General features: G+C 35.7%; 1 protein-coding gene across 1 annotated transcript; it reads right to left on the bottom strand.

The window, feature by feature from the left end:
• Nucleotides 1-1,290: 1,290 nt before the first annotated feature.
• On the bottom strand, nt 1,291-8,771 carry LOC100783107 (probable serine/threonine-protein kinase cdc7). The gene is made up of 15 exons (XM_014773687.3): nt 8,165-8,771; nt 8,013-8,071; nt 5,913-6,836; nt 5,716-5,776; nt 5,564-5,626; nt 5,203-5,266; nt 5,020-5,113; nt 4,573-4,656; nt 4,392-4,481; nt 4,274-4,301; nt 3,452-3,964; nt 3,310-3,368; nt 2,375-2,484; nt 2,205-2,292; nt 1,291-1,767 (listed from the first exon to the last, which is right to left on the bottom strand). The coding sequence occupies exons 1-15, from the start codon at nt 8,484-8,486 to the stop codon at nt 1,495-1,497; spliced, it is 2,832 nt and encodes a 943-aa protein (XP_014629173.1). The 5' UTR covers nt 8,487-8,771; the 3' UTR covers nt 1,291-1,494.
• Nucleotides 8,772-17,464: the final 8,693 nt, after the last annotated feature.

Genomic DNA, 17,464 nt, shown 5'->3' with positions numbered 1-17,464 from the left:
TGAAGAAGATAAAGCCTCAGAGATAGATCCATGAAGAAGAAGCTGCGTTTCCATGAGAATTCTACACTGTAATTTCTCATGCGGTTCAATTAGAGATGTACTTGTTCAACCAATGATTTGTCTTGACCGGTCGGTTTTTAAAACTTTGCTCTCATATTGTATTATTTGCTTGTTGCAGAGAATTCTACACTGTAATTCCTCATGATTTTGGATTCAAAAAAATGCGTAGTATCTCTCATTTATCTAAAGAACACATGCAGAGTTTTATTATATAAAATGGTTCGAAATCATAAATAAATTCTCATGCTGATTATGCATTCTTTTACTGACATGAAAATATAAATAATGGCAGGCACAAGTTTGTAATTATCACCCCTCAGAAGTTAAAATGAAAGTTAGAAATGGTAATCCTTTTTCCCATATCCATGTATTGACTTGGTTATTCTGGTTGCTCATAGATTATGATTATTATTTTCTTATATTTTAGATGGTGGATTCTCTTTATGAGGATTGTTATATACATAAATTATATACTTTATGACTCTGATGGTATTCATGGAAGATTAATGCTTCTTGATATTCTCTGCAAGAAAACTAGTATAATAGAATAATATTGGAGTGTTGTAGAAAGATGTCGAAGGATTTAATATCGCTTCCATTCATTTCCAGACCATTAATATAGTAGCTGCGCTAACTGAAATTGGATTATATATGGTTTAAACTTTAATTGTGCCCATCACGATGCATGTCAAAATGATTCAGAAAAAGGGTTTAAGTTTGAGGCGAAAATTCAATGTTTCTAATTTAGAGATTAGGACTTATATTTCACTTAGTTTGAAGTCACTGTTACTTGACATTTTTATTCCTTTTAGTTGATTTTCAAAACCAAAGGATATACAATTTAGTTTTTCATACAATAATTAAACTCAATTTGACAAATTGATCCTCAACCATGTTTTAGTCTTCAATTTGAGCTATAAGTAGTTGAAACTTGATAAGTCAACATTCCCAACAAATAGATCAGATACGATTAAAAATTTAAAACAAGTTTAATAACATTCTAGTATGCTATATTTACTAAACATTATCATCATTCATCGACTTTTATTACTTTGATCCAAAACTTCCTTATTTATGAAAGTAAACTTTTTGAAGCAATTGCTCGGATTGAGCTTTAATTCTTTAAATAAGATGAAAGATTATAAAAAGTTTGAACAAACATAATTAGTTGGAACCTAAAAAAATAAATGAGAAAAACACTTTACAGCAATAAAATAATAAATACAAAAATATGTTAAAGTTCTAAATTTAACACAACTTACAAGTTACACTGCTAGGTTTCTCTGATATAGTTATATATACAGTAAAAAGCCATCACTAACAGGTAAGGAAACCCTCTTATGTGTTAACCACCTTCACCTCAAAAAATATACAGTAACAACTACTTATGTGGTCAGTTGCTACCAAAAGTACATGCACTTGATGAAACTGATGTCAGATTGCTCTGGAAGCTGCTGCATCCGACCTGAGAGCTCGATGTCGATGAAGCATCCTTTGCTTCCTCAGGGACTCATGCAGTGAGTCAAAGAATTCATGCCTTAGAACATCTTCAGCACTGAGCCTATTTCTTGGGTTAACTGTTAGACACTTGTCTATCAAATCAAACAGCGATTTCGGGATCTGCTCAAGAAACTCTGGTCTCTTTGTGTGAATCTTGCACCAGCCTTCTAAGTCCCATGACTGTAAGTATCGGTCATCAAGTAACTCCTGCAACTCAACGAATATTAACTAAGGTGATTAGTATACAATCATTAATCATTTTGCTTCATTTACTATATTAGTAAAAAATAAGAGCTTCTTTTCTTTGTAGTAACCTCAGTTGAGTTCAGAGCTAATGAATTAAAATCACAATTTCAACTGTTAAAAACCAAAATAAAGTTTGTGCAAGCAACCATCATCTTTAAACATTATCATAGAATTAATTTACGGACAATTTATTTACTAGTAAACACTATACAACTGGACTTATGAAGTTTAACCAATAATCTCTAACAAGACAGATAAAAGAATATTCCATTTATAAATATATTTTTGCATGAAACTTAATAGAATAATAAACATTTTAATTAATTCGAAGATTATTTCAGTTTAATATTTTTTTCTCAATATTAAGTGTTTTAAAAATAAGGAATAAAAGAAATTACCACTGGAAAAGATAATTCACGGTCATGTAGCTTGGCCACTTCCCAAAACTCTTCACTGCCCCGCAATTTAACAATTTCTTTTATATTCCTGCAACAAAACTGTCAGCATGGACAGACAAACAACGAAACAAATAAAATCATCACAAATGAATTTTGCAGGTGGTTTTTACTGTTCTGGGTCGCCAGTGAAAGGAGTCTTCCCGATCACCATGTAGAGTAGAGTGACTCCAGCTGACCAAATATCAATCTTATGTCCCTGATGCTGAGACCTTAACAAAACCTGAAGAAAAGGTAGAACCTTGAATTGAAACTACTGAAAAACAAGCCATAAATTAAATTATTGGACAGTGAAATAGCTTCTCTAGGTAACAAACTTAAAATGTCCCATCAGGTATAGACCATAAATTTAGCTTTTATAATGAAGCCTTTACAGCTTGAATGCGCTATGTAAACTTAAGAATTAAATATCAGATCTTACATTGTTTATTTCCTCTCTTTACCTGCCCAAAGATAGTTTCATTTAAATTCTGAAAAAGTAGAAGAGACCAATAGTCTCATAGGGTGAAATATATTTCAGACTAGTTATCTAGTACAATTAAATCATTCAAATCATGGATATCTCAGTTGGCCATACAGACCGTGAAAGGGTATCCTTCAAAGTAAAATTCTCATAATTAAGTTTCTTTAGTCAGCAGGAGACCACAATTTGTACCACAAATGAAACGGAATGGTAAATATGGGATACTGAAACCTATACTGCAACTGGGAAACTAGATTGTAACCAGTTGAAACTTATGCTAACTCAGAATACTATTCCAATAAATCGTACATGGGCTAAAGGAAATAGTGTATCCCAAAGTATGAATAGTGATTTGTTTTAGGTTTAGGGAAGGCAACTGCTTCACTTTTAACTTCCACAGAAGTATAAAATTGTCATTCCAGGTGCTAATAGTAATGTTTCTAATTCTCTTTTTCAACAAGCACCTAAAAATGGCACTCTCTATGTCAACATTCATTATAGACTATCTCTATTTGGATCAGCATAAATTGAGCCTTTAAATGGGTAAAAAGATGCAAGTGAATAGAAGTGACAGCAAGATCTTACCTCCGGAGCACGGAATCCTTTGGTTCCAACACATGAACCTTCTTTTTTCTTTCCATCACCTGGAAAACACACCAAGAGTTAATAAGATAAAGGTAGCAATAAAACTCCTAGGAACTTAGAAGTTATAAAATTTGAGTCATACCTTTGCTTCTCATTAATCCCCCACCAACAGTAGATGAATGCAAAGGCATCGGAGTAATATTAAAAATCTTGCCATCTACCTTGCTTGAGGGAGCAGTAACCCTTTTCCTTTGTGAAGAAGGGCCTATTGTTGAACTGTTGTTTGCACATTTCATGGTATTCACAAAGCTGATAAGCTCCTTTCTTCCATGGGAAGGTAAAGGTTCCCTGAGCCTCTCTGCAGAAGCAGTCCTAGTGCTAGGATCTTTCGCAGAAGTTACACCAGAGCCATCTGTTCCTTGTGCTCTAAGAAAACTCCCACCAGCCTTATCAGGACAATTTTTCAGAGGACCGGTACAATCCTTTTGCTTTACATGCCTATTAAGTTCAGAATAATTCTTATAATCTGCCAAAGCCCTTTTATTGGATGTTAAAGACTTGCTGCCTCCAAGGTTCTTGTCTCGGACCAGAGGGGCAGAACCAGAAGAGAAAGAAACAATATTGGATGCTGCATCATGGCTTGGTTTAGATTTACCTGAAAAGATGTGCAATTGACTAAACTAATTAAGCAGATTATATTATGAATATCATTTGACAGTAAAACTTAACTAAGGAATATTTGAGAGAAATAAATATAATTCAGGTAGAATCTTAGAAGCAAGAAAAATGTTGTTTTGTTCTAAGAGTGTGTTGTCTTCAATCTTGAAATTAGTTAACCAAGTTACCAAAGAGGCACCATGTCTTATTTTATGAAAATTACAAGTGTCATAAGAAAACCAAATATTCAGCCAGTTTTTCTATTTCTCAAAAGAATAAGCAACGGATAAGTGAAAAGAAATCTTACTTCCGATGTTGTGCTTCTGCTTTAAATCCTAGAAAGAAAATATCAAAATTCATCAGTATTTATATTAAAAGAATCAGTCAAAACTCTTGATAAGAAGAAGAAAGTGAGGCAATCTAACCATGGCAAGGTTAAAATCAATAAGATAGCCTTTGCTTAGCTTTCGAGAGAAAAGGAAGTTTCCAGGTTTAATGTCTCTGTGAACAACTCCCTACAATAGAATTCAAATTACTCAAAACAATTGTACTTGTTGTCTTTTTAGTCAGTCACATGAGACTCTGATCATGCAAGGGGGGAAATACCTCTTTGTGCAAGCAATAAAGGGCCCTGAACATGCAATACCCGTACCATTGAAGCTGAACTATATCAATTTCTTTTTTCAAAACCTACAAATTGAGAAGGGAAAATTATCTCCATTAAACATGAATGTAGAGCAGGTCAGAGTACTCTCATGAGCCAAATTAAATTAAAATAAGAAACATTGAAAAAGAAATCCATTTCTTGCATATCTTTTCCAGAACCTAAAGATCAAGAAGTAAAATTAGCTCTACTAAAGAGGAATTTCAGAGAATGTCAGGGTTCTTCTCAAGAGCTAACCAGTTTAACTTTGGTAAAGGCTATAAAAGGGGAATTCATCTCCTGAATTTGATTCATTGATTAAATTGGAAAAAAAATTATATGTAGAAACAGAAACTGATATTGTTTTTCTGATGAAGAAAATATAAATTATAGACAGCTTCAGCAATTACCTCAGGTCTATCATGGTGAACATGTTCTAAAACAAAGCAGTCGCTGTTGCCATTTTTAAAAGAGCCCTCATACCTTATTATATAGTTTTTACCACTGTCACATGAGAAAAAAATATTAACAAATAACAGAATGCATTGCAGCTTAAATATAACAAATATTGTACCATTATGTCTTATACTTACCCAAAACGCTCGAGCATACTCCGTTCATTATTTACATGGTTTTTATGAGCATTAGTATGAGGACCTGTAAAATCACATGTATATATATTGGAGCATCAATATCAAAATTTCTTAAAAGCCATTACGCCAATCATAAAGTAAATTAATATTAGTAATATCAACATGATTACATACAAAGAATTGCTTCCAGTTTCTACTGTAAGTGTGAAACTGAACACAAGAAGAACTGAATTTTTGAAGACAAATAAGTAGCTTCACTTTCTAATTTTGTGCAAATAATGGACACTACCCATTTTCCTTTTCTTAATTATAACACTAAACACACAGCACAGAATTAATATAAAAGATAGGTGTCATTTACATTTTATTGCAACCCGTTTTCCATCAGTAGTTCTTTGAGCACGGTAAACGGTGCCATAACCACCTATATGAAAAAAAATAAGAAATGTCAATGCAATTTAAATATTTATTTCATCAAGAAGGAAGTTGAGGAGAAAGAAAGAATCCAAATACCTGAACCTTCTTCTTCCTCTATTGTAAAAGCTTCAAATGATGGATATGCTCTTTTCTCCACCTGATTCAACAAAATAACCAAAATGGATAAAGTGAACATAAGTTATGCCTCTTAATCAAACAGTCAAAATGATCTAAAAAAACATCTTCTCAAAGCACAGGCTATTTCGAACTACAGCTTAGTGTAAGCTGCTCACCTTAGTAGTAGTGGCAATATTTCCAGCCATGTTCTCTTTATGATTTTGCTTCCTTGCTGTAAGATTCTGTTCATTTTTACGTTGATCAACATTTTTTGGAACATTACCAAATTTATTACTGACTAATGACTCTTTAAGAATTTGTGACTTGGGGTGGAGATCATTCTTCTGTCCTCCCTTTAATATGCTAGAAGATTTCAAAGGTCGCTTAGGAGTTGAAGAGGAATTTGATATTTTATTAGTAGACTTAGTCCCTGTGTTTCTCTCACTCTCCTTTTCCAAATTCATTGCATGGACATGGTTCTTTTGTTCCAAACCATTAGTCAATGCTTCTCCACATAGTGCAGCATTGACCCTCTGAGCAACATCTTCCTTGACTCTATTTGTGCCAGAATCAATCAGCCCTTTCTTTGAACCACTTTCCACCTCATCATCTTCATTTGGTTCTCTTGGTTGATCTTTGCAAGTATTACTTTTACCAATACCATCTTCATCCACATGATGAATACTGTTTTGTTCAGCACAGTCATGCGTAAATGTGTCAAAATAATCTATTTTCTTCCCAATTCCAAGGTTGTTAACTATTCCCTCTTTGCATGGGGGATCCACAACAAAGAGATTGCATTCCATGAATCTATTTTTGTCCACTAGCTTCGGACAGTTCAAGTAACTTGTTTTGATAATGGATATTTTTTTGGTCAGCACTTCGATAATAGATTTAGAAACCTCTCCATTAGACATGGTTGTGCTGGCATCATTATTGGCTCCCCGATGTTCAAAATTTGACATTGGACAACCAGAACACTCTTCATTTTTATCAATACGCAAGAGGAATACAAAATTTCCACTACCTATATTCTGTGATTCAAATTTTATTACAGGGAAATTGCTTCTCATCAGAGCCTCTGCAGCATCAGCAAAACTCTGCACGCCAAATAAAATTCCCAAAGCTTAGCACCATATTCAGCACGAAACACAATGATGGCTAAATAAAAGATATATGTCACTCTATAAGGTTGGTTGATTAAAGATGCATTTGTTTAAGCTTTGAAAAAACAAAAACGCTTTATAATGTAGCTTTATTTCATACGTTACTTATTATAACTCACAAGAAAAGGGCTAAAACTAACATCATTTTAGTTTTTTTCTTAAAATAAAAATAATAAATCTGATTATCACATAATTTAATCAGATTTTTAATTGATTTTTTTTCTTAGAAGAAACTCAAATGAAAGGCAACCAAACTATGCACTCAGAAATGATATTTACTACTTTATTTATATATTAATAATAAAAAGCTGAATAAAATTGATTTTATTTCTATAGCTTTCTGTTCCACCTGACTGTAATGCACCCTAAATGCAAATCATTCTCAATGAAGTGCGTGCCACTGTCGAATATCACAGCTACACACTAGCTATAGAAACAAAATCAATTATATTCGACTATGCATTAAATTATTAAATCATTCAAACAAACTGCCAGTACATGGTGGCACCAAGTTTCATGAAGTTCATTAACACAGGTATGGCTAAACATCATTGTGATTCACTATGCATTAAATTATTTTATCATTCAAACAAACTGCCAGTACATGCCTAAGATGAAACGAAATGCAACCTTATACCCTCAGAAATTGACATTTACGAATAATAATCATGGTCACTCCAATCTAAACGGTTATATTTCTATTCCTTTCACTAGACTATATAATAACGCATCCTAAATGCAAGAAAAAAGAAATTCATGCATAATCAAGCTACTGTCGCCGTCACATACAAAGGCACGCACACTAGCCAAACAAAAGTTTTCCTTTATACATGGGAAAGAAAGCCAAATAAAAGTATGATTCCGCGTTCTATAAGTATCAATAAGCAAAAAAGTAAAGTTTTTGAATTCATGTCGGATCATCTAAAATAATGTTAAAGTACCAGCTACCTTGATTATAAGTAAATATTAACATGCTTGATTCCATATTGAAGAATTGATTTTAGGTTCAAAATTGATTTTTGAGTTCAAACAACTCTAAGTAGCTCTTGTATCAGATAAATAAATTTCTAGTTTTACTGCTAACTTATAGAATTTTTGGCTTCTGACTACCTGGAACGAAAATTCTCGAAGTCCATGACGAATCGCTAACCTCTTGCGCTCTCTTCCATCTGCTTTCACCAAAATCAAATCAAATCAACCACGAAATTAAAAATAAAAAAAATCAGAATTAAAATTGAAGAAAAAGAAAAAGAAAAACGAACCTTCGGCGGAATCGAAAAGCAACTTGCGTTTCCTGAAACGGTGCGTCTGCGGCGGCGAGAAGCGGAGGGAGAAGAAGCTTCCGAGGGCGAAGACGGCGCTGACGGAGGGCGTGACGAGCCCGTTGTCGGTGACGGAGAGCGGCGAGCCGGGGAGAGTGCTGACGTAGCAGACGAAGTCAGGCGAGGCGGCGAACAAACGGCACTGCGCGGCGAGGCGTTGCGGGTAAACGGCGTGGCCGATTCGGAAGAGGAGCGCGAGGAGGTGCCACGATTTCTCTTCGAGGTCATGGACTCGGTTTGGTTCGAATTCGGACTCTGCCATGGATCGAGATTCGGATCTGAAGTGTGTGTGCTTGCGAATCTGCGATGCGACCAGGTCTAGAGAGAGAGAGAAAGGGAGAAAGAGGAGCGGGAAGTACTGGAAGTGAAGAGAAGACCGAAGAGTGTTTTGGATTTTGCCATTTTTGAGGGTGTTGTGTTTTGGGTGAATTTTCCCGCTTCTTTTTTGGAGAGAATACGATGAAGTTTCCGAAATGCGGCGCACCTGTGATGCGTAATCATCACCCTCAAATATAGCATTAAGATGATTAACGGGCTAGATGTTCTACGTGGTACGGTCCACGTTTAAAAATTGCAAGTTAATCCCCTTTTCCGATTGATCCTCCGATTTCCTTTCTTGGTTTCTAGCAAGAGAAAAAAAATTGAGTGGATAGAAGAAAAATTATTAGAAACGAGTAATTAATTTTAAGAATAAATAATTAAATTTCATTTTTAAAAATGTGATGTAATGATAAATTTACCATGAGAAATAATTTATCACACTTTTTATATATTTACAAACTAAATTTAAATTTTTTTATTGTTTAAGAATCAATTTATTAGCTCATCACATTTTTATAAATGAATTTGATTATTTATCCTTAATATTAATAAAAAAAAAAGGAAGTTTACAAGGAGAGGATACAAGGTACCCCTCCAGTGTACCTAGTTCAGCAAGGTATAAACAATCATTCTTAGAGATTATATCATCTCATCCAATCAGGTGATACAACAACTCAGAGAGCATTCTATATTTTCCTACACCAACAAATATTTCCAACACATAAGTTCCATTTGCACACCACACCAAATTGTGTACACTCCACCAAAATATTAACAAATAAAAGCTTGCAATTGTGATGACAATATAAAGCATTATGACTCGTTCAATAAGCATGTGTTAGGTTAGTTATGTTATCCATTGCACATATGAAAACAAAACATGAGGAGAATACCCCTTTATCTAGGACCAAACAACAAATAGGATATCATCCATCAATCTTTGATAATCAAAGTTGTCTCCCTTGAATATGCATTTGTTTCTACAAGTTCACACATTCCACACCTTCGCACACCAAATGTTCTTCCACATCTCAATTAATTTCGAAGAACCAAACAAAACCTCATGTTGTAAAAAAATCAAACTCCAAGCCAACAAATCACTCGAGGAAACCACACTGCCACTTCAATAGTGATTGCTTTTCCATGCGGAGGCTCTAATTAACATCGCCACCACATTGTTGAAAGAGGACATGAACAAAATGAGGAAACAAAGAAACTACTTGTGGTGGGGAAACAATGGTGTGAATGGTCAACATAAGTAAAGAAGGAGAAAGGGGCATCTTGATGTTACTACTTTTTTTTTCTCAAGATTCCCAGAAGAGTTCACTATATCTAATCTGTGGAGGATTTTCCAACATTGGGGGAAAGTTTGTGACTTGGTTATTTTGTGGAGGAGGAACACGTGGGAACATTGATTTGGTTTTGTTTGATTCAAATATGTGGAGAATGTGAATGTGTTGAAGATGGAAAAACAGGTTGGTAACATTTTGATTGGAAATATCAAAAAGCATGTAAATTTGCCAAAATACAGAAAATAGGATGCATTTGAAGATGCTAGGGAGAAAGGAGGACAAAGATGTAATGCAGAAAATGAGCAAGTGATTCAACAAAACAAAAGAAACATGAAGTCAGACAATCCAAGCCATAAAGAAAGGAACAAGACAACAAATAATATGCAAGGAGAAACCATATTTCACAAACCTTTGAAGATGGGAGGAACCAAGGGAGAAAAGCCACGACGTCAAAAGTAGTAGTTGAAACAGAAAACAACCCATACTCTACAACAAGAGGTGTGGAAAGGTCTCAACATCATCACCACAAATTCAAAGCATCGGGAATGGCTGGAGGGGTGTTAGGTGGGTACGTTGAAAGACATGTCTAATTCTGATAAACTAGATGAGGAATGTTTTGTTGGGGGGGGGGAGATAAAGCTGAAGCACCTCAAAGATGACTTTGTAGTCATCAAAGGTCTTTATGGGCAATTTGCATATGTGAACAACAAATAAGAATAAAGAGACCTTTGGTCCATTTTTCAATCAATAGAAAAATGGAGACCTAACTTGGTGCCAGGGACTAGCTGACGTGGGTAAGGTGTTTGGGGGTGCCTCTGATTATGTGGACGAAGGAAATACAGTTCTATGTTGATAAATGGGGTTGTTGTGGTGGTGAAGCTCATAGAAGAAATGAAACAAATGTCAAATCTAGAGTATGCTCGAGTTCTCATTTGAACTTCATGTCCATAATTTATATAATAGAATCGCAAAGTGAGGGTAGATGGAAGTATTTATTAGGCGAGAATTTATGAGGAGATGGTGACACAACCAAGGAAGTGTAATGGTTGCAGCTGGAAGTACTAGGTACCATTACAAGAGGAAAATTCTATGGTGAGTGATATGGGAATGGAAGTGGAAGTGGTATCTGTATAGGACGAGGGTGAAGGAGATTTAAACAGGATGGTTGTCAAAGATCTTAAGGCCATTGAAGGAGATGGTCGAAAAAAGGGGAAGCTAGGTATTACCGGTGAGGCGAAGAACAAACAGTATAGGGTTTTGATCACCTATTCATAGAGGTTATGCGAGACTCTATTATGGAAAGTTGTCACAATCAAGGTACAAGATTGGCAAAAGACAAGACAAAAGGAGATATTAAGTTGGTAGAAAATGATTTGGAGGCTACTCAACAAGGATTCATTCACGAAAGTGGTAAAACATGTGAAAAGGACAAAGCAGAGGATTTTGAAATTCAAAATAAAGGTGAGGAGGTTGCAAAGAGTAAGGAGATAAGCATGAAGCAGGTAGGGTTGGAGGTCTTACAGGTAAAAAGTGAAGAAAAAGGTCATTAGGTCAATGCCAATATGGTTCGTGAACAATTTGGGCCTAGTAATGGAACTTATGTGGCTCTTACACGATTTCAAAGTGTGGAAGATGGCTTGGCAATACAGGTCAATTTTGAGGAGAACATTAGGCCAAATGAGAGTGGAGGGGTATGCAAGAATTATGATATGGGATAGAAGTTGGAGGGACAGCCCAACGTAGTAACACAACCCCAATAAGCTACAATTACACAAAAAGAAAATTCTTCGGGCCACTTAAACTTAGGTAACAAGTCTTGTTCAAAAAATGGGAACTAGACCTTTACCATTGAGCCAAGCCACAAGTACAAAGTTTTTGGCAATAAGGTGATAAGACTAATAGACGTGCAGACTGTAGCTAGGAGAGTGCTTAATTTCGAGTAGAAGATGAGGATGCCAATGAAGGGAAATGAAGTTATGGAAAGAATGGTGATTTTGGAAGAGAGAGACAAGTTGGAAGTTGTAATTGCAAACAAAGAATTTCAAAAGGGTTATTAAATGAACTTCTTTCATATAAGGTAAGGGGGTTGGGAAGGGGGTGAAGTGGAAATTCATCAATAAAATAGTAGTCAAGGAGGAGATACAACTAATTTGCAATCAAGAAACAAGAAAAGAAGTCATGAAGCATGAGTTGTGTAAGGCAATTTGGGGAGATTGTGAGGTTCAATGGGTTGTGCAGCCAACAATAAATTCAACGGGGGAATTGCTTTGTCTATGGTTCAAAGATTATTTTGATTTGACAAACTCTTTTCAAGGTAATGGATTTATTGGCTTGAAGGGCATTTGGAGAAAAGGATGATATAATGATACTTTCATCAACATTTATTCTCCCTAAGACTTGGATTCAAAGAGATGACTTTGGGAAGAGTTGAAAGCTAAGAAGGAGGCTAGTGATTGGTCCATATGGTGCATTATAGGAGAATTTAATTGTGTTAGAAGACCATGTGAGAGGCAAGTGGAATCGTGGGTAGAACATGGAAGTGGCAAAAGGAAGGAATTCAACCAATTTTTTCATGATGTGGAAGTGGAGGATATCCCTTTGATTGGAAAGAAGTTTACTTGGTTTCATCTGAATGGGAGGGCAAGAAGTCAACTTGATGGATTTATGGTATCTAGAGAATGGTTTGATACTTGGAATGAGAGCTTTAAATATATATTGGATAGAAACACATTGAATCATTGTCCAATTATATTGAAAGATTGTTCTTTGGATTGGGGGCCTAAACCTTTTAGGCCACTTGATTTTTGGCTTGAAGATAAAAGGTTTGTGGGTTTTGTGAATAAGACGTGGAATAGTTTTGAGGTGCATAGTAGAGGAGTCTATATTCTCAAAGAAAAATTGAAGGGTTTGGAGTCTAGCTTAATGGAATGGAATAGAATTCATTTTGGCAATATCCACAATAATATTGATAGAATTGAGAAAGCGATGAATAAGCTGGATAAAAAGGAAGATAGCTTGGTTTTGTCTTTGGAGGAAGTAGAAGCTAGGAAATGGATGCAAGAGGAATTTTGGAGAAATGTAATGTATAGAGAATCACTTTTCAAACAAAAGTCAAGAGTCAAATGGATTAAAGAAAGTAATTGTAATTCAAAGTTCTTCCACATTGTGGTCAATTGGAGAAGAAGAAAGAATATGATTAGAGGTATTGAAGTGGACAAATCATGGGTGGAGGAGCATAGTGTGGTCAAAGAACCAAGGAAAATTTTCAAAGATAGATTTAGTGAAGATCATTGGGAGAGGTCACAATTGGATGGGGTGGCATTCAAGCAAATCTAAAGGGAGGACAACAATATGTTGATTAGAGGCTTTAGGGAAGAAGAAATAAAGGAGGCAATATGGGAATGTGGAAACTCAAAAAGTCTGAGGCTCGATGGATTCAATTTTAAATTCATAAAGGAGTGTTGGGATATATTAAAGGATGATGTGATTAATTTCCTACAAGATTTTCACTTTTCAGGGACTTTCTCTAGAGGTACCAATGCATCTTTTATAACTCTTATTCCAAAGATAGATGATCCACAAGGGTGGGGGGGGGGGGATTATAGACCTATTTCATTAGTAGGTTGCATGTATAAGATGGTGGAAAATATTTTGCAAAGAGATTACAAAAATTTCTTCATTATGTGATAGGCGGGAGACAAAGTGCTTTTTTATGAGGAAGGAACCTATTGCATAGTGCCTTAATAGCAAATGAGGTGGTGGATGAGGCAAGAAGAAATAAGAAAAAAATCTATGATTCTTAAAGTTGATTTCGAAAAGGCATATGATTCGGTGTGTCGGAATTTCATTTTCTACATGTTGAGAAGATTCATGAAAAATGGATTAAGTCATTTAAGTGGATAAGGGGATGTCTTACATCTACTTCGGTTTCCATTCTAATTAAGGAAAGTCCAAGTAAGGAATTCATGTTGCAAAGAGGATTAAGACAAGGATATCCACCATGACCTTTTTTATTCACAATTGTAGCGGAAGGATTAAGTGGTTTAATGAGGGAAGCTCAAGTTAAAAATCTTTTTTCAGGGTTCAAAGTGGGGAGTAAGGGGGTGGAGGTAAACTTACTACAATATACGGATGAAACAATCTTTGTGGGAGATTTAACGATGGAAAATGTGGTGGTGGTAAAGAGTATGTTGAGATGTTTTGAGCTAGTGTCCAAGTTGAAAGTGAATGTTCATATGAGTAGATTTGGTGGCATTAGTGGTGGGAGAGAAACTATTAAGAGATTTCCAAGATATCTAAATTGTAGAATCTTGACATTTCCATTTGTGTATCTAGGGATTCCTATTGGGGTCAATCTAGGGAGAATTGAAACATGGGAACCTATCATTGTCAAATTCAAGAAAAAGCTTGCATCTTGGAAACATAAACATCTTTCATTTGCCGAAAGAATCACGTTGATTAATTCGGTACTTACCTCTCTACCCTTATTCTTTTAGTCATTTTTTAAAATTCTGGAAAGAGTAGCTAGGACATTAGCTAGATTACAAAGAAGATTTTTGTGGGGTTGTGAGGAAGGGAGGGAGAAAATATCTTGAGTTAGTTGGGAGAAAATTTGTTCACCAAAAGAGCATGGAGGATTAGGGATAAAAGATATTTCTTGGTTTGATAGTGCACTACTTGCTAAATGGAGGTGGAATATGTTTCATCATGGAAGAGAGTTATGGGAGAGGGTGCTTAATTCAAAATATAGGAATTGGCAAGGGATTAGGGAATAAGGGGTGAGATCACACGAATCCTTATGGTGGAGGGATTTGAAATTAGTGTGTAGGCTTGAGCGTGATAATTGGTTTGATGACATAATTGAGTGGAATATTGGAGATGACACTCATGATATTGATATCTTCAAATATTTGTGGAAAATTAAAATTCCAAAAAAGGTATCTTTTATGTTATGGTGTGTATTTTATGATTAGTAGCTACAAAGGATAACCTCCATGAAAGACACATTCAACTTCAAAGAGAATCTTAATTGTGTTTTGTGCAATGAGTCTAAAGAAGTCTTATCACACATGCTCTTTTCCTGTAAAATTGCCCAACATATATGGTGGAAATGGTATAATTTGTTTGGCCTTAGTTCGATTCTTCCTAATTCAGCTAAAAAGCACTTTTGGAGAAACTTTCATGGATTCCAAGGCGATAAATCTAATTTATGGTGGTATGTTAGATGGTGTTCTATAGTCTGGAAATTTGACAATAGAGAAACAGTGTAATCTTTAAGGGACAACAGCTAGATTTAGAAAAATTATGGCAAAAGATCTTGTTCTCCATGTGGTCTTGGTTGAAGGCTTACTAGACTGACTTTGCTATTTCATTTCAGCAATGGCAAATCAACCCGGAACATCTTTGGTGAGTTTTGTTTAGGCTTTGGGGGTAGTTGAGTCTATCTATACCATCCAGATTTTGTATCTTTTCATATACATATTTATATTTTATAGGTTAAGATTCATTTTCTTTTGGTGGGTGTTGGCTTTATGTATTTGCCTCGAGTTAGGGAAGATGGATGCACTATAAGACACTTGTCTTAGTGCTAATTTGATTTGTATAATTTTTAGGTTTGATAGGCATCACAGTTGGAAGTCCGTGCGTGCTCTATGACTATGTTTTTATTCACACTACTTGTGATTTTGATATAATTCATCATTGTCGAGCAAAAAGAAATGTTGTCAAAAATTTTGGAGAGGTACTTGATGAATAACAAAATTGATTCCCAACGAAGAGAAGCACTCGGCCCAAATAGGTATGATCTTGCAGCACCACAAAAACATTCTCTGTACATTGTTGATGGTTGGCAATCGATCCATGCATAGCTGTCATACCCTAATTTCGTCCGGGGATTATTACTTGATAACATGCAATGAATGAAGTCCCGAGACGTTTCAGAAATCAAAAGGAAGCGGGCTTGCGCGATCCGTGAGATTCCGTAATGTGGCCGAAGTCGAAAAGAGGTGTTTTTGCGCAATCCGTAAGTTTCCGTGACTTTTTCAAAAGGTAAAAAAGGAGTAAATACATAGTCCGTAAGGATTCGTAACCTTACGGAAGGAAAATAAGTGTCGTTACGAAATTCGTAAAGTTTCGTAACGTTACGGAAAAAGAATTACAAAAAAATAGAAAGGGGGGTGCATTTAGTAAAAAGGGGGGTGTAAATAGCAATCAAGCCCACTTGGGCCTTCCAGAAGCTTCCTCCAGAAGGCTGTTGCTTCTGGAGGAAGCAACCTGGCTCGCCTGGGCGAGCTGGGTGGCAAGCATCTCCCCTATTTTGCTATAAATAGGGGAGGAAGTGAGGAAGAAAAGGGTTCAGCCCCTTAGGCACTTCTCTCTCTTTTGAATTTGCTTAGGAAAATTGTTTCCGTGATGAAAATCCAAGCCGAGGCGCTTCCGTAACGTTTCCGTAACGTTTCTGTGAGTAATTACGCGAAGATTCTCGACCGTTCTTCAAGATTCATCGTTCGTTCTTGGTTTTCTTCAGTCTTCAACGGGTAAGTACCTCAAACTAAGCTTTTCAATTCATTATATGAACCCGTGGTGGTCCACATTTTGTTTCATGTATTTTCATTCTCGTTTTCATTTACTTTTTATACCCCCTTTTGATGTGCTTAAGCCATTTATTTAAGTCATTTCTCGCTTAATCTAAAAATAAAATAAATTTCCACCGATCATTTAAATTGTATCATCCGTTAATCTTGGTTAAAATGAATTTCGACCGTTCGGTCGTGCCGTAACCACGTTGGAAATAAAAAAGAGGTAAAATAATAATATAATAATAAAAAAATACATTTTAGTAAAATAAAGCGAAAAATCAATTGGACGTTTTCTCTTTGGGATTTCTCATTCTTAAATGAATTGACTAAATAACTAAAGTGAAACTAAGGCTAAAATCAAACTCGCCTAGTCAAGCTCGTCCACAAAAATAGGTTTTTTTTGAAAGTTTATCATTTCAGTTTCTCACTAAGTAAAAATGATCATTTTTAAGGTCCAACACCTTAAAATGATTACCTTTCAAGTAAAAAGAATCACTTGATTCACGCATAAGGAAGAACTACGTAGGTCTGATTTCCTCTCCAAAGGAGGGTACGTAGGAGCAAAAGCCCCGCTTTTGTCGACCTCAAAAAATAAAAAAGAAATAAAGTTAAGATAACACAATTCCACAATTCTAAAAAATAGGCTGTTGTCCTTCGAGACAAACGTAAGAGGTGCTAATACCTTCCTCAAGCGTAAATACAACTCCCGAACTTAGAATTTTCATTTTGACCGGTTTCCTTCGGTTTTCCCGACGTTTTCCACAAATAAACGTTGGTGGCGACTCCGCGCATCTTTCCTCCTTTGGAAAGCGCACTCGTGAGCCCCGCCCTCGCTCACCCGCGAAAGGCACGTTGCGACAGTTGGCGACTCCACTGGGGACCTTTTTGTGAGTTAGGCCTATTTTAGGAATTGCGGAATTGTGAAACTTCGTGTGTGCATTTGATGAATTGTGTAAAATGTAAATAAATTGTTTTCGATTTCGCATTCTTTACACTGCATTCTAAGCACCCACGGGTTTGAGTAAAAAAGGGGCCCTACACCCGGGTTC

Source organism: Glycine max, chromosome 3 (genome assembly GCF_000004515.6).
Source record: "Glycine max cultivar Williams 82 chromosome 3, Glycine_max_v4.0, whole genome shotgun sequence".
In the NCBI taxonomy this organism is placed as follows: Eukaryota; Viridiplantae; Streptophyta; class Magnoliopsida; order Fabales; family Fabaceae; genus Glycine; species Glycine max.
Note: the sequence above shows the minus strand (reverse complement) of the source record. Positions and strands in the feature narration are given on the sequence as shown.

Excerpts from the sequence above, each read along its gene's own strand:
- LOC100783107 (XM_014773687.3), bottom strand. The coding sequence starts at position 8,486 with ATGGCAGAGTCCGAATTCGAACCAAACCGAGTCCATGACCTCGAAGAG. Across the intron at positions 4,302-4,391 it reads TTGATTTTAACCTTGCCATG|GATTTAAAGCAGAAGCACAA; the intron begins GTTAGATTGCCT and ends TTTTCTTTCTAG. Across the intron at positions 2,293-2,374 it reads TTCACTGGCGACCCAGAACA|GAATATAAAAGAAATTGTTA; the intron begins GTAAAAACCACC and ends GTTTTGTTGCAG.